General features: G+C 39.4%; 1 protein-coding gene across 1 annotated transcript; it reads right to left on the bottom strand.

The window, feature by feature from the left end:
- Positions 1-6,619: 6,619 nt before the first annotated feature.
- On the bottom strand, positions 6,620-20,962 carry LOC138767425 (myeloperoxidase-like). The gene is made up of 13 exons (XM_069944927.1): positions 20,817-20,962; positions 19,590-19,683; positions 17,821-17,996; positions 17,501-17,621; positions 14,898-15,027; positions 14,077-14,283; positions 12,902-13,217; positions 11,512-11,672; positions 11,174-11,426; positions 10,843-11,013; positions 9,123-9,360; positions 8,637-8,845; positions 6,620-6,951 (listed from the first exon to the last, which is right to left on the bottom strand). The coding sequence occupies exons 1-12, from the start codon at positions 20,890-20,892 to the stop codon at positions 8,647-8,649; spliced, it is 2,142 nt and encodes a 713-aa protein (XP_069801028.1). The 5' UTR covers positions 20,893-20,962; the 3' UTR covers positions 6,620-6,951; positions 8,637-8,646.
- Between the last annotated feature and the right edge of the window lie 1,438 nt (positions 20,963-22,400).

The raw sequence follows: 22,400 nt of genomic DNA, 5'->3' as shown, positions 1-22,400 counted from the left end.
ATAACATCAGATTATTGGCTGAGTCTATGCCACCCTCTCCCTTAAATACCGTTGCACTTATTGCCGTTGCAAATAATAAATCAGTAGGCAAATCACACAAACCAAGCCAGTTCAGCCAACAAAGAAAAATTATGGTCAGGATGCAAAACAAGGAAAAAAGGCAAAAGAAATAAGGAAAATGCTCATGACAGGTATTACGAAAAATGCGGATATTGGCCCTATAATTATTTGAAAGCTGCAATAGGGATGTACATGTGTCCCAATACATTATTGGACATAATAAAAGTCTAATAAGGAAACAAAATTTAAATTGTAATAACAAGCGTCACAATGTGTCACTCACCAGACACCACAACAATAATGCAGTGCAGTTTAAAGTTCACCACATATTAGGGCCATCTCAGTACAAGATGAATAGAATGCTAAGTAGGTCAGTTTTTTTTCTAGGTTCACACTGGGTTCCATTTGTTTCACTATTTCTGTTTCAGTACATTTCATTTTAACTTAGAGGACCCGGCCAATTTCAATTTTTGCGCTTTCGTTTTTTCCTCCTTGTGTTTTAAAGGCCATAGCACTTGCATTTTTTCACCTAGAAACTCACATGAGCCCTAATTTTTTGCGCCACTAATTGTACTTTGCAATGACAGGCTGAATTTTGTCATAAAGTACACTGCGAAACCAGAAAAAAATTCAATGTGTGGTGAAATTGAAAAAAAAAAAACGCATTTCTTTTATTTGGGGTTTTTTCATTTTTACGCCGCTCGCCCTAGGGTAAAACTGACTTGTTATATTTGTTCCTCAAGTCGTTATGATTACAACAATATATAACATGTATAACTTTTCTTTTATCTGATGGCCTGTAAAAAATTCAAACCATTGTTAACAAATATTTGTTTCTTAAAATCGCTCCATTCCCAGGCTTATAGCGCTTTTATCCTTTGGTCTATGGGGCTGTGTCAGGTGTCATTTTTTGCGCCATGATGTTTACTTTCTATCGGTACCTTGATTGCACATATGCGACTTTTTGATTGCTTTTTATTACAATTTTTCTGGATTTGATGCGACCAAAAATGTGCAATTTTGCACTTTGGGAATTTTTGGCGCTTACGCCGTTTACCGTGCGAGATCAGGAATGTGATTAATTAATAGTTCGGGCGATTACGCACGCAGCAATACCAAACATGTTTATTTATTTATTTTTATTTAAAACATGGGAAAAGGGGGGTGATTCAAACTTTTATTAGGGGAGGGGGCTTTTTATTAATAACAACACTGCACATCGAGTGCAAAGCCGGGATCAGCGCCATTATGTCGCTGACCCCGGCTGGGAAAGGATATGTGGATTGCTTCTCCGGGACAACATCCCAGGGGGGTGATCCACCCCACTAGACACCAGGGATGGCTGCATACAAGTTGACAGCTGCATCTGATTACTTAATTAGCGGGCATGGCTAATAGCCGCGGTCCTGTGCTACATGCAGCACACGGGACCGCAGCGGTTTAGAGCGCAGCCCTACTCTAAAGACCCATAGGCGGCCCTGGGTCGCCCAGGGTCGTTGTTTGTCAAAAAAAAAAAGAAAGCAGTTTTAAGCCGTTTTGTAGGTCAATAGAAAACGTGTTTTTATCCCTTTTTTCATAAACATTAAACACTGTGTGAACCCAGACTTACTTTGACAGTCAGTATCCTCCTCCACTCCAAGGCGGGTAAAACAGGCGCAGGTCCTAGGGGAAATAGTGATATAAAATACCATAAAATTTATTAAAAGAATTATGCCAGCGACACAACGTGTTTCAAGCCCGGTCTGGTCTGTGTGAACATAGCCAAAACCAGTAAAAATGTATTGTAGACTTTGCAGAAATCAACAGTCCAAGTGATTATAAGAAAGTCTGTCATATTTTTTTATTAGGCAAGAGCTTCCTTCTGTACTCACAAGGATGTTTTCCCTTTCCAAGCAGTGTGTGCAGACTTATTGGCCACAGAAAACATTGGATTCACATGTTAAACTGCGCAGTGTTGGTGTGAGAACCTCTGAAGGTTTGCTACAGTGAGGTAGGATTGCAGGATGCTGTTTTTAGTGACTATATAGTGTAAAGGAGGCAACAGAGAGGCTGGTCTGCATCCACACTGCAACCGAGCATAGGGAAAGCAGGCACAAAGATGGAGTAGGGGAGGGGGTAATAGGGGAGGGGGTAATATGGCATATAATAGTGATAGAAGAACCAAATATTGTCCTGCTCCTTATATACACACACAGGGCAGCGCATCCTGAAAAGTCACCTGAAATGACATCTACACTTAAAAATGCCCTCGCACCAAAGGTCTTTTATGACCTTAGAACTAAAAAATGTATATATGTATGAAAGAGGGTGGGGGGGGGATAAAATAATAAGTAAATAAGTATATAAATAAATCTAACAAAATAATAATAATAATAATAATAATAATAATAATAAATAACAGTTTCTGACCCTGCCCCTATACACATGCATGAAAACAACAGGAACAGAATGGGACAATAAAAAAATAAAAATAAAAACCACCATTTGTTAACATTTTATCCATTATCACAAAAAATGTAAATGCATTACACCGTTATACCAAGGTTATATCACTTTGTAATATAAAAGAAAAAAAATAGTTAGCACAATTGGAAGGTTTTCTTTAATGTATATAATGTTCCCAGTGTTATATCCAATAACTCATGCTGCTCATACCTGGTGTACATGCTGTGTAACATTAATCATAAAGGAAAACAAAGTGATCATTATGCCATCAGAAGTTTTGAGAATACTGTTAGCAGTTTTTTTCCTGTTTGCATTACTTGTCATTTATTAACTTAGGTTATCCAGCATTGATCTTGGCAGGTGCTGAGCTCTCCAGGCTTATCAGTATATGGGCCTATTTATACATAGTGATTACTGATAGCAACAACAACTTAGTGTAAATGGGGTGAACAAGAAAACTGTTATATGCCTGACGGCTCCAGTGACTGCTGTGCCCTGCAAAACCCATTCTTACGTTTGATGAAAGGAAGCTATGCAAACTGAATTGAAGGAGCACAGCACTCACCCTGGATCTTTTTAAATATGTCGGATACATTAGATGGGGAACTCTATCATACTATATGTTTTAAGGTTCCCAACGCATGGTCATATTAAAGGGATACTACGGTGAAAATCTTTTTCTTTTAAATGAACTGGTTTCAGAAAGTTATATGTAGTTTACTTCTATTTAAAAATCTCAAATCTTCCAGTACTTTTAGCTGCTGCATGTCCTGCAGGAAGTTTTCTTTTCAATCTGACACAGTGCTCTGTGACAACATCTCTGTCCGAGACAGGAACTGTCCACAGTTGGGGCGGGTTCACACTACGGAATTCTCGCGGACAATGTCCGCGGAATTCCGTCAGCTGTCCGCCCGCACGGGCACGCGCTTTTCCGCCGGCTCCATAGACACCATTCTATGGGCCGGCGTATTCTGCGATCCGCTGAAAGAAGTGACATGACACTTCTTTCAGCGTATAGCAGAATACGCTGGCCCATAGAATGGTGTCTATGGGGCCGGCGGAAAGGCGCCCAGATGTGCAGGCGGACAGCTGACGGAATTCCGCGGACATCGTCCGCGCGAATTCCGTAGTGTGAACCCGCCCTAGTAGAGGTTTTCTTTGGGGATTTGCTACTAATCTGGACAGTTCCTGTCTTGGACAGAGATGTCAGCAGAGAGCACTTTGTCAGACTGGAAAGAAAACATGACTTTCTGCAGGACATACAGCAGCTGATAAGTATGGGAAGACTTGAGATTTTTAAATAGAAGTAAATTAAAAATCTATATAACTTTCTGAAACCAGTTGATCTGAAAGAAAAAGATTTTTGTCGGAGTACTTCTTAAAGGCCTTACTTTTGTATCTGTATTATGGCTTCAAGTCTTAGCCTGACTGCAGGTCTGATATAAAGAACTAACAGCTATTGGTTTATGTCATAAGGTCTGCAGTCAGGCCATAAGAAAGATGCAAAAATGCACCTGTCTGAGGGGAGACTTACCGTGTTCCTCAGAGTTTAGAATGGACTATCCCTGCCTTTTCAGTTGGGCACACTACCAGCAAGTAAGGTTTTATTATATACATGATAATGACACCAGTCTCCAACACCATTACATGTCAATAGGATGTCATAGCATGTCAATAGGATACTTCTTGTATCATGCTCTAGTTCTATCTGACCTAAATTGTAACACTGCCGTCTGCACTAGTCATCAGGCTCATGGAGTGATAAATGATTCAGATGTTTATTTTCTTTGTTTCTTTCTCCATCTTCAATGTATTGACATTCAAGTAGCAAGTCTTATATTCATTGTAACTTTACCATGGACAACACTGAGTTCTAGATGAAATCTGTCTCTAGCTATAGCTACTTAGAACAGAACACAGGAGGGCTAAGACATAGCATGTATTCTGTTCAGAACACATGAATAGAGACTTACCACATGCTCTGGGCTTTGTACCTGCAAGCTGAGCCAGTCTGCCTGCTAAAGATGATCCACACTGTTCCTGAAAGGTAAACTAAGGCTTCATTCTCATCTGAGAACATATAAAGCTCAGGGCAGCTGTCCATTGTGTAACTTCCAGTGTACCTACAGCTCTATGTCCACAGTGCTGCTATGTAATCTCATTGCCTAGTGTAACTCCTCCTTGCTGCTCTGCTTCTTTTTTCTTCCTGATGCATCAGTAACCCAATCCCCCCACCACCACCACATACAATCTATAGTAGTGCACTGTGTAAGTCATCTACAATCACAATGGGGCATGTATAGGGCACTTTCACCAGCACTATGGTATGGCACAGCAGTAAGAACTGAGTGAAGTAAGAGAGTGTTTGTATGTGTACCACTGGCAAACAGCCCAGTCCTGGTCCTGTCCCCTGAAATAGAGAGAATGAGAAACAGCTGTGCACCATGGAGGGGGCTCTCATAGGCCTCAATAATAGTAGTATGAACACTAAAATAACCTTGTCATCAGTCTGGAGGTTTAAAATAAAAAAAAACTCTTTTTTTAATCTTTAGAAATGGCAGAAACCAAACTGAACCGGTTGAACAATTTATATCAGTTTCTATCAGTTATTTTTTTTATCAGTATTACTTGACAAATTGTAAGTCCCCATACAAATAATGAATCCATTATGTAAATATTGTGCGTGTGTGTGGGGGGGGGGGGTAATAATATTAAATACCTATTTTTATATAATTATTTATTTTATTTTATGAAGATTAGGAGATTAACAATGTTAAGATATCTAACAGTGTCTGCAGTTTGGAACATGAATAGCATAATCAGGAATGGAACTGACAAGGCAAAAATTATGATGGAAAGATTTCCACAGCTTCTGTGTTTTCAAACCACTCCTGATTTTGGTTGAAAGAAGACTGACCAAACGACCGACAGAAATACTATGTGTGAGCATAGCCTCAGGGCCCATACCATTATCACAGAAGAACTGGCATATCTTTTAAAATTATTGGGAAGTTTGTTGTTTATTAGAACAGACAACACATGAGAATATATTCTTGCTGTTTGACATAGTTTTATTAAAACCCAGAGGACACTATTAGTATTGACTGTATTACTGTGCGCTTATATGACATTGCAAATACGTTCACTTTAGATTTCTTCAAGTTAATTAAAAAAAACTCAAATATCTCATTATACAAGGTATTAGTATAACCATTGCAATACAAACAAAACATTTCAAGTTTTATTCACAAATGTAATAATAGACTTTTTTTTTGTACTATACAATTACAGACACAAGTAGAAACTGTCTTCTACACATATAGGTACGTATACACTCCTATCATTTTGTACTACTTCAAGTAGTCATTGTACTAATATTTAAAGGGTTAGTCCACCCAAAAAAATTTTTTTTAAAATCAACTGCTGCCATGAAGTGCCAGAGATTTGTAATTTACTTCTATTAAAAAATCTCAAGCCTTCCAGTACTTATCAGCTGCTGTATGCCCAACAGGAAGTTGTATTATTTCCAGTCTAGAGAGCAGGAGAGGTTTTCTATGGGGATTTGCTACTGCTCTGGACAGTTCCTGACATGGACAGAGGTGGCAGCAGACAGCACTGCGTCAGACTGGAAAGAAAACACCACTTTCTGCTGGACACACAGCAGCTGATAAGTACTGGAAGACTTAAGATTTTTTAATAGAAGTGAATTACAAATCTCTGGCACTTTATGGCACCAGTTGATTTGAAAGAAATTTTTTGGGGTGGACTACCCCTTTAAGTCGTATTGAATTTCAAAGCAAATGTACCATCAGGTACATTCGATTTAAGTGCTTCACATGGTTAAAACAGTGAAGGCGTAGAGAACTGGTGGCCGTGGTCCTTTTTTTTCAACCACGGCCCAATTCCCGCTTACGGCGCCACTCTATTCCCCGATACCGGCCCGGGCTGAAGCACTGGAGGCGGGCCGGCCTGCCTTCAGTGGGAGGGAACCTCTGCCCCTCTATGATGCTGCTCCATTAATTCTAATGGAGCTGTGTCATAAAGGGGCAGGGGTTCCCTCCCAGTGGGGGTGGGATGGGCCGGCCCGCCTCCAGTGCTTCAGCCCGAGCGCCGTTCTATCCATGTGAATCACTTAAAGTGTATGTACTGATGGTACATTTGCTTTAAACTTTTAATGTATTGTATCTTTTAGTATAACATTGGTAGCATTCACCAAACGTTTATCCAACTTTGTACTTTATGAATGTGTCCGTATGAGAGCCGAATGGGCACTGAGGTCAAAGGGGAAAAAATAAACATATTAAATGTGAAATGTTATAGAGAAAATATTAAAACTTATAAAATCAAGAGCCACAAAATAAAAAAAACAATCTTTGATTAGAAAAATAATCAGCAGGAAAATTTGATGGACTTCATGTTGCATCTTTGAAGTTTCCTTGAGGTTATCTGTAATGAAGACAAGAATAAATATAAAATACAGTAAAAGGCAATGATCATGATATGCTTACAGTGATCTATATCAACTCCAAGTACTGCAGCTCATAACTGATGGGCTCTGCAGTTTATCAGGAATAAAGCAACCAAGCTTATGCCATTACATTGGTTGCCCAATTACTATGGAGATCAAGGCAAATTCTAACAAGCACCCACAGTTCTCTACAGTGCTTCCATCCACTTCAATAACAATATCCCAGCACAGCACTTACATTAATAACAGAACCATCTATCCTGGCCATGTTTATTGTGTTTATGCCAGAGCTGCAGCTCTGCCGTACAGCTAATTGACAGGTGTGCTGGTTATTAGCATCCTCCTGATCAGACATTCTAATGGTACGTTTACACAGAACCATTATGGTTCAACTTTTCACAATAACAATCGCATTTGAGCGATAATCTTCTTGTGTAAACACAGCGAACGATCAAGCGAGAAGCGTGAAATCGTTCATGGGGCTCTTCCTACGTGTGCTCTCAAATTGTCGTTGGTCGTTCGCTAAAAATTCGCAGATCGCTTTGTGTAAACAGTCTTTCACAGATCTCACCCTATGTGTAAGATGGGCTTAAGCGATCGTAATAAGTTTTTTTTTTAAAGATTTTTCTAACAGTTTTATTAAGGATTTATTCATCTAAACGCTGATCATTATAAAAACCAAATCGTTGCTTCAAAATCGTAAATGATCAATTGGGCAAGTTATCGCTCTGTGTAAACGGACCAATAGCCTATCCTGACGATAGGCCATTAATGAAATTGTACTGGAAGTTTGTTTTATTCAGTAATTTGAGTTTTATTGCTGCTGCTTCTTTTAAAATGTCTGTATATACATTGATCCTTGGTGGTCACTAACTTTTTTTCTCTATTAGAGATTAGTGATAAGCGAACATCCCAAAGTTCGGTTCAGATCCCAAACACAAACATAAAAAAAATTACCGTGATTGGTTCGTGTTTGGTGAACATTCATGAACAAGTAGCAAACATACAGTAGAAGCCTACGTTTAGGTACAGATTATTAATTTCAAAGCGTAAATTGCACAGTTGGGTACGTTCGTAAGTTCGAATTTGTTTGAAAATGATCGTTATAACTATTCCGAGCATCGAACAAATTGTTTGTGATCGGCGAACGCAAACAATTAGCGTCATGTTTGTACCAACATACGAACATGTTTGCTCATCACTATTAGAGATGAGGGCAACTTGAACTTGCTTGAGTCCCATCGCTCAGCATTGGAACACCTGTGGCTGAAGAAGTTGGATGCAGCCCTAGGGAGTTCTGGAAATCATCGAAATAGCCATAGGCTCAAGTTGCGCTCATCTCTATTCCTTCTGCTTCTTTTCCAGTTATGCTCTTAAGATGGCTGGTTCATAGTCATCTCTATCTTGCAAGAGTCTAGTGCCATAACATAAAATCGATACCTTTTTATGGTTCTTAAAATAAACTATTTTAGCATAATTTGGTTGGAGGTCTCTATACCTATAATGCCCTTAAACAACATGGGGACTCAATACAATACAATCAATGAAGAGGCAAACCACATAGATGATGCCACGTACTGTGGCGGTGGAAGCACTTTGCCATAAACGGTCATCAGATTGAAAACATTTAATACCTCCTATTTTTCATATGAGATGTACTTACTATCAGTGATCTAAGCCTTCCAGGGACGCAGGTTCATTGCTGGGAAATTGGAACAGCTAATGAAGTCTGCCGGGAACTGATTGGCCATAAAGACATTTTGAGGAACTTGTTTAATTTTAGTATTAGCACATATGATATGCGCCATAGTCACTGACTCTATAGACTTTCTTTGGTCTGCACTGAATACTGAAGAATTTTCATAATAATACCTAGAAAAGAAGAAATTATTTATTTTTCATTTTGTCTGAATAATGTATCTATCTTGTGCTATGTGCAAGAAATATCTTGTATTTGTCTAATTGCCAATTGAGGCCTCCTGTAGTGTACATATGGGTTGGTCAATGTTATTGCATCACAGCTTGACATTTTATTTTCATATGCTAAATATTTATTGATATTAATATTTATTTTGGAACGTGATTGGGATTTTTTTTTAAAAGCTAGACAAAAAATTTGTATAAATATTTATTGAAAACAAACATGTACCTATCTCCATCTCTAGTTCTGCGGAACTGGTTTCCAATCAAACAAGATAACAATTTCCCAGTTCTTCCATTGGGAACCAAGGGTTCAGAGACTCCAGCAACCCAGATGTCAATATTTTCAGGGGTTCCATACAAACTCATCAACTTTTTAGCAAGCTCTGTGTTATTTAGCACTGCAGCCAGTTCATCAACATTACGTGGTGCAGAAAGTCCACAGAACCTTCTCCATGCATTGTATCCTAAGAGGTTAAGAAAATGCAGTACATAAAATTTTTATCCAGAAAGGAAGGAAATGTCACCAAGGAAATGTTATGGCTATGGAGTGAGGTATCTAGATTTTAGTGAATTTAAAGGACAACTCCGGTGGGATAAAAAAAAGAAAAGAAAACACAGACACACACACTTCATACTCACCATCTTTCCGATGCCAGTCGCTGATTGAGTCTCCCATCGGCTGGGTCCCCGTGACCTCCAGCCGGTGTCTTCGAAACTCCCTCACTTCTGGGTTTCAGTTAAGTGAATGGGAGAGAAAAGGCTGCTGGTGCACAGCCTTTTTATTGGCAGGAGCACATCACATGGTTTCCAGCAAGCTCAGCCTATGAAAAGGCTGCTGGTGCGCAAGTCCACCAGCAACCTTTTCCTTATCCGTTCACTTTACTAGAAGACGCCGAAGAGGAGGAAGACGAGGCCTACCCCCAGCTCTGACGACATCGATACAAGATGCCCACTGGGAGAAGAGGACGTGGTCCACAGTTATTGGATATGTATGCTTTATTTCACTTCAGAAGGGGGGCTCGGGGGTGGGGGCAATGGGGCCAGATAGCTTATTAACACACACTACAAAGTTATGTAACTTTGTAATGTGTATTAAATAAGCTAAAAAAGTAAATCACTGGAGTTGTCCTTTGATACTAGAAATAAAAAAATAATAAAATAAAGTGTCCATTTTCCCTTAAACTACTTTTGGCATGCTCTAGAGACATTAAACATTTTAAATGGTCAGGGTCAGGATGTTCAGACCCTACAGATCATTAGAGTGGGGAAAAGAGCACAGCTAAGTGCTTTACTCTCCAGCTCGCTTAAATCTCCATGTCGCATAGACTTATCTGTACGCTTCTCCCAGCTGTATCAAAGGATCTTCAGTGGTCTGAACACCCAGACTCTACAGATCAAAACTGTCATGCCTCTAGAACCCATCAATTTCAGCAGGATTGGCCAATCTGATTTTAGAGGAATATTCTTGGAAGACAATTTCTAAGACACAGGTAATACATATAAGCAGTGATTCTTAGCTCTGTCATAACCCATTTAGAAGTACCAATGATATGTGATCAGTAGTAATGGTACCTTGTTTAATATTTTATTGACCAGCAGTATTTTGTTCAGGACTAGTTTCTCTGTAGTATACAAACCCTTTAGGGCAATTGCCTATAATTTCTAGTTCTCCAGCTATTGTTAATTCACTGGGAATTGTAGTTCCTGCAGCTCGAGAGCCACTGGATGAAGGCCACAGTTTTACAACCTATGTTCTATGTTGTGGAGCACATAATGTCTCTAGGGGTTACTTGCACCGTTCTCATCATAAGTTTATCTTCAGCACAATGTACATTCAGGGCCTTGGTACAGTGATGTGATGTAATTTAATTCAGCAGGGGTACTACATTTAGAAGCATTGTATTAAAGAATGAATATGTTATTACCAAACCTTCAAGAAAACCTACCTGGTAAGCCATGGTCTCGACCCCGCTGGATATTAAGAGATGCTAGATCACGTCCAATGCGATTAACCACTGGGAAAAGACGTTCTCTCAGTTCATCAACCATTATCTGGTCCTGGCGGTTAAGCTTGGCTTTATTCACCATCATACCCCTAAATAAGGGATCAATTCCACCTGCAGGTGTAATATAGAGTCATCAAGAAGAAGAGGAAGGGAGTAAATGGTTACTTATAGGCATAAGTACATCTATCACTAGCATCATGGGAAATCCGACCATATCATACTTACATTTCTCATATATTGTACATAAAACATTAGAAATAAATTAGCTTACCTTGCCTGATTATTCTCCATGAAGAAAAGAAGGCTTCATTAAGTAGGACTATAGGTTGTGGACTGTAGGGACTGTAATCATCTGCTAATCTGTTAATGAATGGTGGCACCATAGTGTGACCCATTCTGTTGGCGATGGTAAAAACATTTGCTACTGTGGGGTCCTCATCTTCACTATAGCCTTTAAATGTAGGCAGAACGGTTGGCGTTTCATCTCCCAACAGCAGGGGCAGCCAATCTTTGTATGTTATTTTCTTTAAAAAAAAAAAAAAAAAACATATTAGTAAAAGGGAAACCCTTAGGAAACATACTAATAGATACTTAATAATGATACTATACCTGCATGATTGCTCCTACTATCTTGCGGGTTTCTTGATACAGCATTTCTCCTGACCAGCTTGGGTTTAATATGCGCAGTTGTGTTGCCATGCGATTGTGTTCTCTCAAGTAGAGAGTATGGAATGCAGTCAGCATATTTTGTTCATTAGAACGAACGTCGCCTGAAATAAAGATTGAAACCTTCACAAAAGTAGAAACAATTTGAAGAGTGCCTGTCATTAAAAATAACTTTTGACATGCATGTCAAAAGTTATTGATTGGGGCAGGTCTAACTGTTGAGATCCGCTGCGATCAGGGAGTAAAGCCTGGGAGAAAGCCGCTAATTCTGACTATGGAGCCTCAGAGACTTACATTATAGGAATTAGCCTTTATAGAGATATGACAAGGAAGGGAATCGCGCTGCCGCACTCTTTTCCCAACTATATCTCCTGATCGCAGCGGGTCTCTTCTGTGATTAATAACTTTTGACATGTCTGATAACATAGAAGTTATTGATCTTTTGATCTATTATCTTTAATGACAATAACGTTAATCATGGCATACTGTAAATCATAATCCAAATCTACACCTGCTGGAAGTAGGTGTAGATTTGGTACACTGGGTGCAGATTCGGGCCCGCGGCCTGATTAACTAAGAGGCATGTGGTGAAAAGGTGGCGGGGCCTAAGTTTAGACGCTGGTCTTCATAATCCCCCCCCCCCCTCTCCCCCAGTGTTTATATCAAGGTTTTCTGTCAAATGTATTTTTTTACGAAATGTTGATGGTTTCCATTGTATTATCTATATTCTAAATAATTCAGAAATCTTGCAGGTTTCATTTTGGCCACTAACAAAAAACTCACACCTTCTGCTGTGTAGGAAAAAAGCAGTCTCCTTCTTATCATCACTAGAGATGATCGAACAGGGCCGAGGTTCAGGTTCGTACGAACCCGAACCATCGGCATTTCACTCCTCCTGCCTTCCCGATTCGTGGGGAAGGTGGAGTCAAATGCCAATGGCTTGGGTTCGTACGAACCTGAACCTTGGCCCTGTTCGATCATCTCTAATCATCACACGCAGGATAACAATGAAACCCCAATTCGAAAAGGATGAATAACTGTTGCCATAGGTGCCACGGTCATTTAAAGAGAACCTGTTTCCCGATATCCAAACTACAGGCTTCATGATACACTGACAGACTCCCCTATCACAATTCTATATGATTCTCTCCGGCTGCACTGTTTTAGAGAAATCGTAGTTGTTACTTCTTCAAGAAACCCGGCTTCAAGTCAACAGGGCGATCCACCAGCCCTAACTATACACAAATTGGGAGAGATCTGTCAATCATGGCTAGTGGACCATCTGATGACTTGAAGTAGTCAAAGCAAACCATAGAACTCTCCAAAACCTCACCTGCCACAAAACAAGGTAATCCTAATGATAGGTTAGTTGAAGAACATTGATCAGGTGCATTCCCTTTAAAAGGCATGAAGGGTAATCCATTGTCGGAGAAGTTCTGATTAATAGCCAGAAGGCCCAGCTGGTTTGTGTTGTTGCGAAGCGATTTGGCCACATTGACATCACTACCATACACCTGACTTCCATCAACGAATGACGTCAGCCCATTTATTTGCTCACGCACAGGGTTCGTCAGGCTGCACACCGCTGCTGTGCGTATCATAGGGATACACTCGCTTCCATTAATATACCGAGGATCAGTAGGTGGAAACTGAAACAATTTACAATAGAAATTATTAATGTTATAATACTTATTCAGGGTGCGTTTACACGTACAGGATCCAGCAGATTTGATGTTGCAGATTTGATGCTGTGTTCGGTTACTTAGATGAAATCTGCTGCGGATCTGCTGGAGAATCCTGTACGTGTGAACGCGCCCTAATAATTTATTTTCTGTAATAATTTCATTATATCAGCTAAAGACTGAAGCCATACCACAGATTGGCAATTGTATGGATCTGTCATAGGGCTCGCATTGAAGTGCATTAGGTCTTCACTGCACCTCTGTTTGCTGCAAATTTCAAAAGTGAAGAACATGTGTGGTCTATGATCCTTCATCAGGCTAGCCATGGGGTCTGGGGTATCATACCAGTTTATAATACACATATCAGAACACACATCAGCTTCACATACACATTATTTATGGAATGCTGACTTTTCTTCACTGTTGACTATTGTACGGGCGGCGTGGGGGTCACCCAATACGTACCATACCAGTACCATATGACAGTGCTGCCTGGTCCCCCTGTTATACCTCAGATTTCATACATAGGCATACAGAGATTCAGTCAATATAAATCTAACAGAAAATAACTGTGGTGTTCTCCAACAGATATTGTGTTATCAATGGTACTTGGTACTAGGATGCTATACAGCTGCTTCACAACCCTGCACAGACTCCATGCACATGGATCTCTCAAGCATGGTATAGGTAAAGTGTAACAACCAACATGACCATAATTCCTGTTGTAAGGGAGAGAACAATTTTAATTTTACAATGTCCTCAACATGAACAGAGAATTGATGTAAAAATTAAAAAAAAAAAAAAAAAAAAAAAAAATTGATCTTACCATTAAAGGAAAACAAGGATGAGTGTTAACACAGCTCGTATCACAATTCACATTTGGAAAAAATGATGAAGTTGATGGGGTAGAAACAGAGAGGCCAACATCATGATCCAACCACTGACCCCACTGCATAAACATAATAGATCTACTGTCATCCAGTTTCAGTGAGCCTGTAGATATCTTAACTATTGCATCTGATACCATACGTGCCTGTTGCAAAAAAAAAAAAAAAAAAGTCAGATGAATGTGTTACAAGTGGGAAAAGTGGAGAAATCTGACTGCAATAACATTAGTAAAAATGAATAAAATAGCTGCTCCCAGTAATATACATTAAGAGCTGTGCACACTGGACTAAAATGCTGCAGATTTTATGTAGATATCCTCCCCTTGCTTCTCTTTTGTATTTGATCCCTGAACTAGCAACAGGAGGGTCTGAGCTGATTTTACAGATCGAAAGACAGACAGGGGGAAGAGCTTGATAAAAGGAAACATTTTTGTCCGATAAGATATATTACAAAGTTTCTTGTAGTTTCTCTTGTTCTATTCATCTATGCAAAGTTTAAAGAAGTAGCAGACACAATGTAAAACCAATTTTACATATTTTTATGCACATTTTGGCAGGTTGAATTGTATAGCGTCATCAACTAGATTTGGCATATTATTTGTCATTTTGCATATTATCTTTTCCTCTTTTCAGTCTGGCATGTTGCTACATATACCCTATGAATATGTTGTAAGGTGAATACAGTGAATTAGAAACTATCCAAAATAAGTTGCAGTCTTCAAATTACCTTACTGGCTCAAACTAAATAAGTTATTTTTACCAAGGGTAGAGTATGCCCATTGATGGGACGGCTTGGAGTCCAGCCTCGTGGCAGTGATATTCCATCCTCATATTCTGGAGGGAGAAGACGTTTGTACCCAGTGTTGGATACTCCAAGGATAGGTTTTTTTCTATAAAAAATACATACATAAATATAGAGATAGATAGATTCTAGAGTTCAATAAATTAAGGAACAGAAAGAAACAAATTCTGTACTGATATATTCTCAGATTTTATAATTCTCATTTTACCATTCCTAAAGGAGTTGTTCGGGATTAAAAAACTTGCCTATTTTATAAGATGTCCATGGCTTGTGCATTGTATGACAACTTACCTCTATTGAAGGCAATAGGGCAAAACTACAAGCAACTACTACAGGAAACCTATGGACATATGTTGCAATGTTTTAGGAAGAAAGCAGCCATGTTTTACTAGTTCTAATCTGACCACTTTAATGTTGCTAAGCCTAAGCAGCACCGCACTTTCCCGCCTTCTAGCTTTTTCCACGAGTTTCAGCAGCAAGTACTGACAATCACGCTGATGTCCACCATTAACCCTTTAAACTCATTAATCTATAGAAGTTTTGAAGTTTATTCCATGGGCCGAGCAACGATGTAAAAGAGCGCCGATCTGCTAGATCGGTGCTCGTTTACTGAGCCTATTCCACGGCCCTGATGATCGTTGAGTGAGGGCTGCAGGGACATCGTTACCGATGTCCTTGCAGCCCCTGTTGCATACATTACCTGTCCAGGCTTCTCCTGCGCTCCGTCTTCCCCCCGGGTCCTGCTCGCAGCATCAGCTCCAGAGCGGCCTGACTGAGCTGTCAGACCGCTCAGCCAATCACTGGCCACGGCGGTCCCGCTCTGTTTGAAATCGTCGGTCTCCCCCGCGCATTGCTACGGTGGAATAGCGGTACGAGGGGGCGACCGACGATTCAAGCAGAGCGAACGATGATTTTAGGTTTAAATTGCACCGAGCGATAATCGGACGAATGGTGCAGATTGGGTGGATTAATGCTCCCGTGGAATACTGATTGGAACACCCCAGTGTGACTGCAGGGGTTCCATTCACTGTCCCTGACAGCCAGAGGTCTCCCACCTACCTCCTCAGGCAGAATTTAGTAGCAGAGTGCTGATCACACTGAGCAATGCTATACAATAGCATAGTATTGACCAGTAGAAGCTACTTAATAATTGCTTTTAAAAGTCCCTGAGGGGGACCTAAAACGTTAAAATAAAAAAGTATATATATATTTTTAAAATATTCCAAAGCCCATTCCCTGGTAAAGTTGAAATAACCCCCCTTTTCGCATTTTAGAAATAAAAGTATGCAAATAATAATAATAATAATAATAATAATAAACATATTTTGCATTGTTGCATGCAAAAATGTCCAAATGATTTAAATATAATGTTATTGTTCCTACATGGTGACCAGCGTAAACAAAAATGAGGAAAACAGGATTAAAGGGTTTTCTTGTCACATTATGTATCAGAAAAAAACTAATTATAGCAAGCAGTAAACATTTTCATCTACTGTATACCAATTTTAAACCAACAAAAACTATACATCATGGGGCAAAGAATCAATCCAAAAAATAAAAGAGTTATGGCACTTGGAAGGGAAAGGAAAAAAAGAGAAGGAGTAAATGTAGACCATTGCTTTAGTATATATATATATATATATATATACTTTTTTTTCTGGATGATATATTTTTAATCTCATTAGTCCTCTTAAAGGGATAATAAAATGGAACAACCAAAAAAACGTTTTCAGCTGTTACTGTCATTTTAAAATAGAAGTTTATTATATTTATTATTACAATATAATATTGCCCTACAGGTAAGAGTTTGACTTTGACAGACAAGCACCGCCATCTGGTGGTCACACATTGTATTGTATTTATCTGGAAAACTATTATGTTCTTTATTTATCCTTTGTGATTTATTTTTATTTTATTAAAGGAGAAGTCCAATGAAGTTAAAAAATGACAGGTAGGCAGGTTGTGCCTGAGTGGTAATACGCTGGGCAGTGACCTTGCAGCTGAAGGAGCTGGGTACTTGCTGTATCTGGAGGTTGATCAAAAATGGGATTTATCTTTTAAGTTTCTTATGTCAAAGACTATAGACAAATTAGATTTTTTTTTCTTGGCATTTTTCTTATTGTCTTGTACTTTTTTTTATAATTTAAAAAAAAAAAAAACACATTTTCCTATAAAACTTTATAAAAAAAAATTCAGTGTGTCTTCTGCAGCCTGCAAATTTTCCAAATAGTCTCTATCTCTTTAGAGTGAAATCTGTCAGCTAAAATGCATGTGTCTTTTTCTAAACAACCTGATTTACAAGTCAATCGAGGTCATTAGGCTGTGTTCACACATTTCTGTCGCATTTTTTATACGTTTTGACAATTTTCCCATTTTATGCTGCAAATCACGTAACTACAGTAAAATTGCACAATTTTTGCTGCAATTGTGGTTAAATTGACATAAAATGGTGCTATTTTGAGTGATTTGTGGCAAAAGTCTGCAACAAAAAAATAAAAAGCTATGTGTAATGTGTGAACACAGCCTTACTTTCTTTACTGTTCTATTAATAGACTCCTTACCTATTATTACACTCTCCAGTCATGGTGCGGTAGGGTGAAGGATCGCACTCTCTTGGCAGGTGCTGGTAGGCACATCCAGTCAGTTGGGAAATAATCTGATTTTGTTCCGCTGTTAGTAATTCTACAGAATGACACAAGCAGATTGATAATTACTTGATAATTTTGCTGTATTACTAGTACAGCATCTAAATGTACAGCATCTTTTCTCCTCTTTTTCCCCCTCTCAGTAGCAGTCATAGTGTCACAAAACTCAAAGACAGTAATACTATTGAAATAAGGTGCTAATATAGGCAAGAACACAGTTGCTATCACTCTGATACCTGAAACATTTGAGGCACGTGGGTAAATGAGTTTCATCTTCTCAGTCATGAGCTTGCGAGTCACATCCAGGTAATCTGCGGCTCGGATGACATTTCTAGTGACCCCTACAGCTTGCTTGAAAAATGCCATTATATCTGAAATTACTGCAGATCCCCTCTTTGATCGTATCTTTAAACTGAAAATGCAGAGAAATTTTAATGATTAGTAATATTTTTTTTACATAAAGTCTACACTTTTATATAGTCTTCAGGGATTTGGGTGAAAAGGGAATGAGGGAGAAATGTAGACTGCTGATCATAGCCTCCTCTCTCTCTCTCACATAGACTGCTGCTCATGGCCCCCTCTCTCACATACACTGATGCTCATGCCCCCCTCTCTCTCACATAGACTTCAGCCCATGGCCCCCTCTCTCTTTCTCATAGACTGCTGCTCATGGATCCTCCCCTCTCTCTCGTAGAGTGCTGATAATGGCCCTCTCTCCCATAGACTGCTACTCATGGCCTGCTCTCTCTCACACATAAACTGCTGCTCATGGCACCCTCTTTTTCACATAGACTTCTGCATATGGCCCCTTCTCTCACATAGATTGCTGCTCATGGCTCCCTCTCATACAGACTGCTGCTCATGGCCCCCTCTCTCACATAGACTGCTGCTCATGGCCCCCTCTCTCACATAGACTGCTGCTCATGGCCCCCTCTCTCACATAGACTGCTGCTCATGGTCCCCCTCTCTCACATAGACTGCTGCTCATGACCCCTTCTCTCACATAGACTGCTGCTCATGGCCCCCCTCTCTCACATAGACTGCTGCTCATGGCCCCCCTCTCTCACATAGACTGCTGCTCATGGCCACCTCTCTCTCACATAGACTGCTGCTCATGGCCACCTCTCTCTCACATAGACTGCTGCCCATAGTCCCCCTCTCTCACATAGACTGCTGCTCATGGCCACCTCTCTCTCACATAGACTGCTGCTCATGGCCCCCTGTCTCTCACATACACTGCTGCTCATAGCCCCCTCTCTTTCACAAAGACTGCTGCTCATGGCCCTCTCAGTTGCTGTGGGCAGTTTCCATTAGTGTATATCTTACACCCTTCAATTAATTTGGACCTATGAGTTCAGGGAAACTTGATGGATCCAAAAAGTGTTGCCACTGAAATTTTATTTAAAGGCCCATCAGCTGCTAAATAAATGTTACCACCACATTTACAATGACCAAAAGCAAGGTAATTAACTCAAAAATGTTATTAAATGTATTCAGATTCTGCCTGGGGCCATTTTTTGGTTAGAATCTGAGGTGCACTGATGGGCCAATCCAACCCTGACAAGGTTCCCACAGGGGCCCAGAAAACAAGGTACCAACCAGTACATTATCAGGTTGTTGTGCGCAGGGGCATCTATCAGTGAAAAGGACTGCGTTTTTAATAAATTTTAAGGGTCTGGTTTGGGATCTGAATGAATTATAGAAACAGAAGATTGTTGGCAGAAAAGAGCACCTGGTCCATTTAGTCTGTTCTTTTAGTATTTTTCTTATCATTCTAGCGGTTTGATTTGTGGGCTGAATTACTTTAAGGGATCTTTATAAAGTTTTGCTGTTGTCGATAGCTTGGACCAAATCTTTACTTGACCATAGGCAAAGACAAACAAACTTGTACTAAAACTAGTGGTGTACCCTTGTTATAGGAGGCAATATGTCATCACATTAGGACAATGTTTTTGCACCACATGGGGGTGATCTTTGACATATCAACTGTGTTCTGTAATCTTACTTTGTTCTAGAATTTAAGTATGCAGAGTCCACCAGAGTCTTGGCTTCTTTGACTGATTCCATAATAACATCACGATGCACAGTGTTTTGTTCATCTTAAAAATAAAGATAAAACAGATAATACAGCTGACACTAACAAAACCACATCCAAACGGTATTTATAGATTGCCACTCATTTAAACTTATTAACATAGGCTAAACAATTGATGGAGTTCTAGTCATAAAATAGAGAACCTGTGAGCCAAGGTTTAGGTTTTTTGGCTAAAGTAAACAATACTTTAATGGTAGACTCGTAATGAATAATATTTAAGGAGAGAAGCAGAAAAAAAGTTCAAGCCATGAAACAACGATAATACCACCTTAACTATGTTGGGATTACAAAATGGTGTTTTGCTTCATACAAGCTGTGGTTCATAGATAAAAAGATATGTAGATTGTTCAATAGATCCATATGTTGTGGCCTTCCTGTAATATTTCAGGGAGGGCTAATGGCTCTTATAGGTAAGAAGGGTGCCCATATACATCAGGTTATATTAGCCCAGGCTGCCTATTCTGAAGGGACTAGCAAACTCTAATGTGTATGATGGTGTCCCGACTGTTGGATTTCAACATGTCCTTCATCCTAACATGTATGGCCACCTTAAGACAAAACAAGAATAAAGCAGTTTTCCCACAATAAGAATTTATCTCTTATCCATAGAATAAGATAAGTTGGGTCTGACCTCTAGAACCCTCTACAATCTCAAGGTCACAAGTCCCTCATTAAAATTGAGTGGTGGGCATGTAGCACACCACAGCCCGATTCTGACTGGAAACTCAGGTCCCCATTTCTGAAATTGTGGGTGTCCTATAGGACAGCCCCCCCCCCCACACACACACACACACACACACACACACACACAGCCAGCCTTATCAGCCAGCTGCCTTTGAACTCCATACCACTCCTCCCTGGGTGTCTAGAGAAGCTGGATCCAGCTTTGCAATTAAATGGCATCCATCCACTAAATTTCAACAGTGTGTGACCATAGCCTTTCTGTGTTTTTAATCTACTCCTGGTTTTGATTAAAAAATACTGACCAAAATACTGAGCAAAAATACTGTGTGTGAACATAGCCTAAGGATGTTAATGGATATTTCACAGAGCAATAGGAGTTCTTCCAATATATAAATAAATTAACTTTTCCAGTAAGATAACTATATTGCATTATACACAGAGAAAAAAAAATACCTTGACTGGAAGTTGCATTTGTCCATGTCAGTGTACTTGCTAGCAGAATGACAGCACATACATGGAGGCAATTCATATTGAGACACCTGGAAAAAATACAATTTATGAAAACACAGTCACTCTGTTATGATTGACTGAGATGATACTGAGCATCTCCTACACTCAATACATCTCCTACTTACATTGTTATTTATAGGCTAGATACAATGACTGGACACAGATACAGCCCATGGGCAGGCCCAGGGGCAGCACTTATTGATGGGAACATGTTACTTATTAAACATACGATGTTATTGTACAAAAAACTAGAAGGAGGAAAAACTGAATCTGCTGCCTTAATCTAAAAACTTTACTGGAGATCATTTACCAATCAGTGTATTGTTGTATTATTTAATTTACAAAAGGAACTATTTGTATAAGTAGGAATCTATACAACAGATAAAAGATAAAATGCCAGAAGATGGAAAAATCTTGTTAGGCTAGGTTCACACTGCGTTTCAGCATCCGTTTAACGCATCCGTTTTTTGCAAAAAACGCATGAAAAACGGATTGCAAAAAATGGATTCATTTGTGTGCATCCGTTTTTCCATTGATTTCCATTATAAAAAAAAAAAACTGATCCGTTTTTTTTGGCGGACCAAAACGGACCAAAAAACGTTGCTGACCCTATTTTTCTGGACGTTAAAAAAAACGGATCCGTTAAACGGATGCTGAAAACACAGTGTGAACCTAGCCTTACCATGATATTTATAAAGACTCTCGTAGATTGGTTCTCGGTTACAGAGCTCTAACACGGCTCGAGTGTTGGGTGGGGATTTTTTGACATATGAAAATGGTCCCATCAGCCAATGAATGAGAGTTTGCTTATTCATCAGCTAATCGCTGGTTTTAACTCATAGAACAATACTAGCTTGTTTGGCCAATAGTCACCCCATGTAATAGGGCCCTTATACTGTAGCTTATACATTACACATGAAGGGCTGTGTGTAGCACTGCATGAGTGGAAGGTACTTTATCATTGTGCAAAATGCTTATTGTTTGCCCTGATCTCTTAGCATCACAGGTATCTCTTAAATTATTTGAAGAAATATCAACTGCACTGGAGATATGTGAATTTCAATTGCTCCTAGGCCATGAGTTTTATCAGGCAAGTATTTACAGTTATCACAAGAATTCGGCCTTGTATAGATGATCAGTTTCAACATTCATCCATTTTGTTGGTATACCATCGTAGAGATTATTTCGGTACTTAGACCTTTATCAAGAGGTATACAAAAGGATATTCAATAACAGAGGAAGATGGTGCCGTTCTGTGTATGGAGTTCGTTTTCAGGACAGAGCTCCAGGGGGGTTGGGTTTTAGTTTTGTCATGTGAAAAACCCGCCAGATTTACTAAAAGCAGTAGGAAAGTTTTATCTGAGAATACTTGGAGGTCATGTGGTGGTACAGTTATGTAGGTATGGTTCCACACTGTTGACCTCAGCTACTGTATTGTTGTATCTTCCACCTCCATTTTGTTCTTTTTTATAATAATACATTATTTTTTATTTACATTAGTCTAATTATGTTTTATTAGACAATTGA

The sequence above is a fragment of the Dendropsophus ebraccatus genome, chromosome 11 (genome assembly GCF_027789765.1).
Source record: "Dendropsophus ebraccatus isolate aDenEbr1 chromosome 11, aDenEbr1.pat, whole genome shotgun sequence".
Taxonomy (NCBI): domain Eukaryota; kingdom Metazoa; phylum Chordata; class Amphibia; order Anura; family Hylidae; genus Dendropsophus; species Dendropsophus ebraccatus.
The sequence above is the reverse complement of the archived record's forward strand: the minus strand, read 5'-3'. Positions and strand labels throughout refer to the sequence as shown.

Bases quoted from the DNA above. Each gene is read 5' to 3' on its own strand.
- LOC138767425 (XM_069944927.1), bottom strand. From the start codon at position 20,892: ATGAATTGCCTCCATGTATGTGCTGTCATTCTGCTAGCAAGTACACTG. The intron at 11,427-11,511 runs GTATAGTATCAT...TTTTTTTTAAAG, and splicing joins TAGTAGGAGCAATCATGCAG to AAAATAACATACAAAGATTG. The intron at 9,361-10,842 runs GTAGGTTTTCTT...TTAACCTCTTAG, and splicing joins TCGAGACCATGGCTTACCAG to GATACAATGCATGGAGAAGG.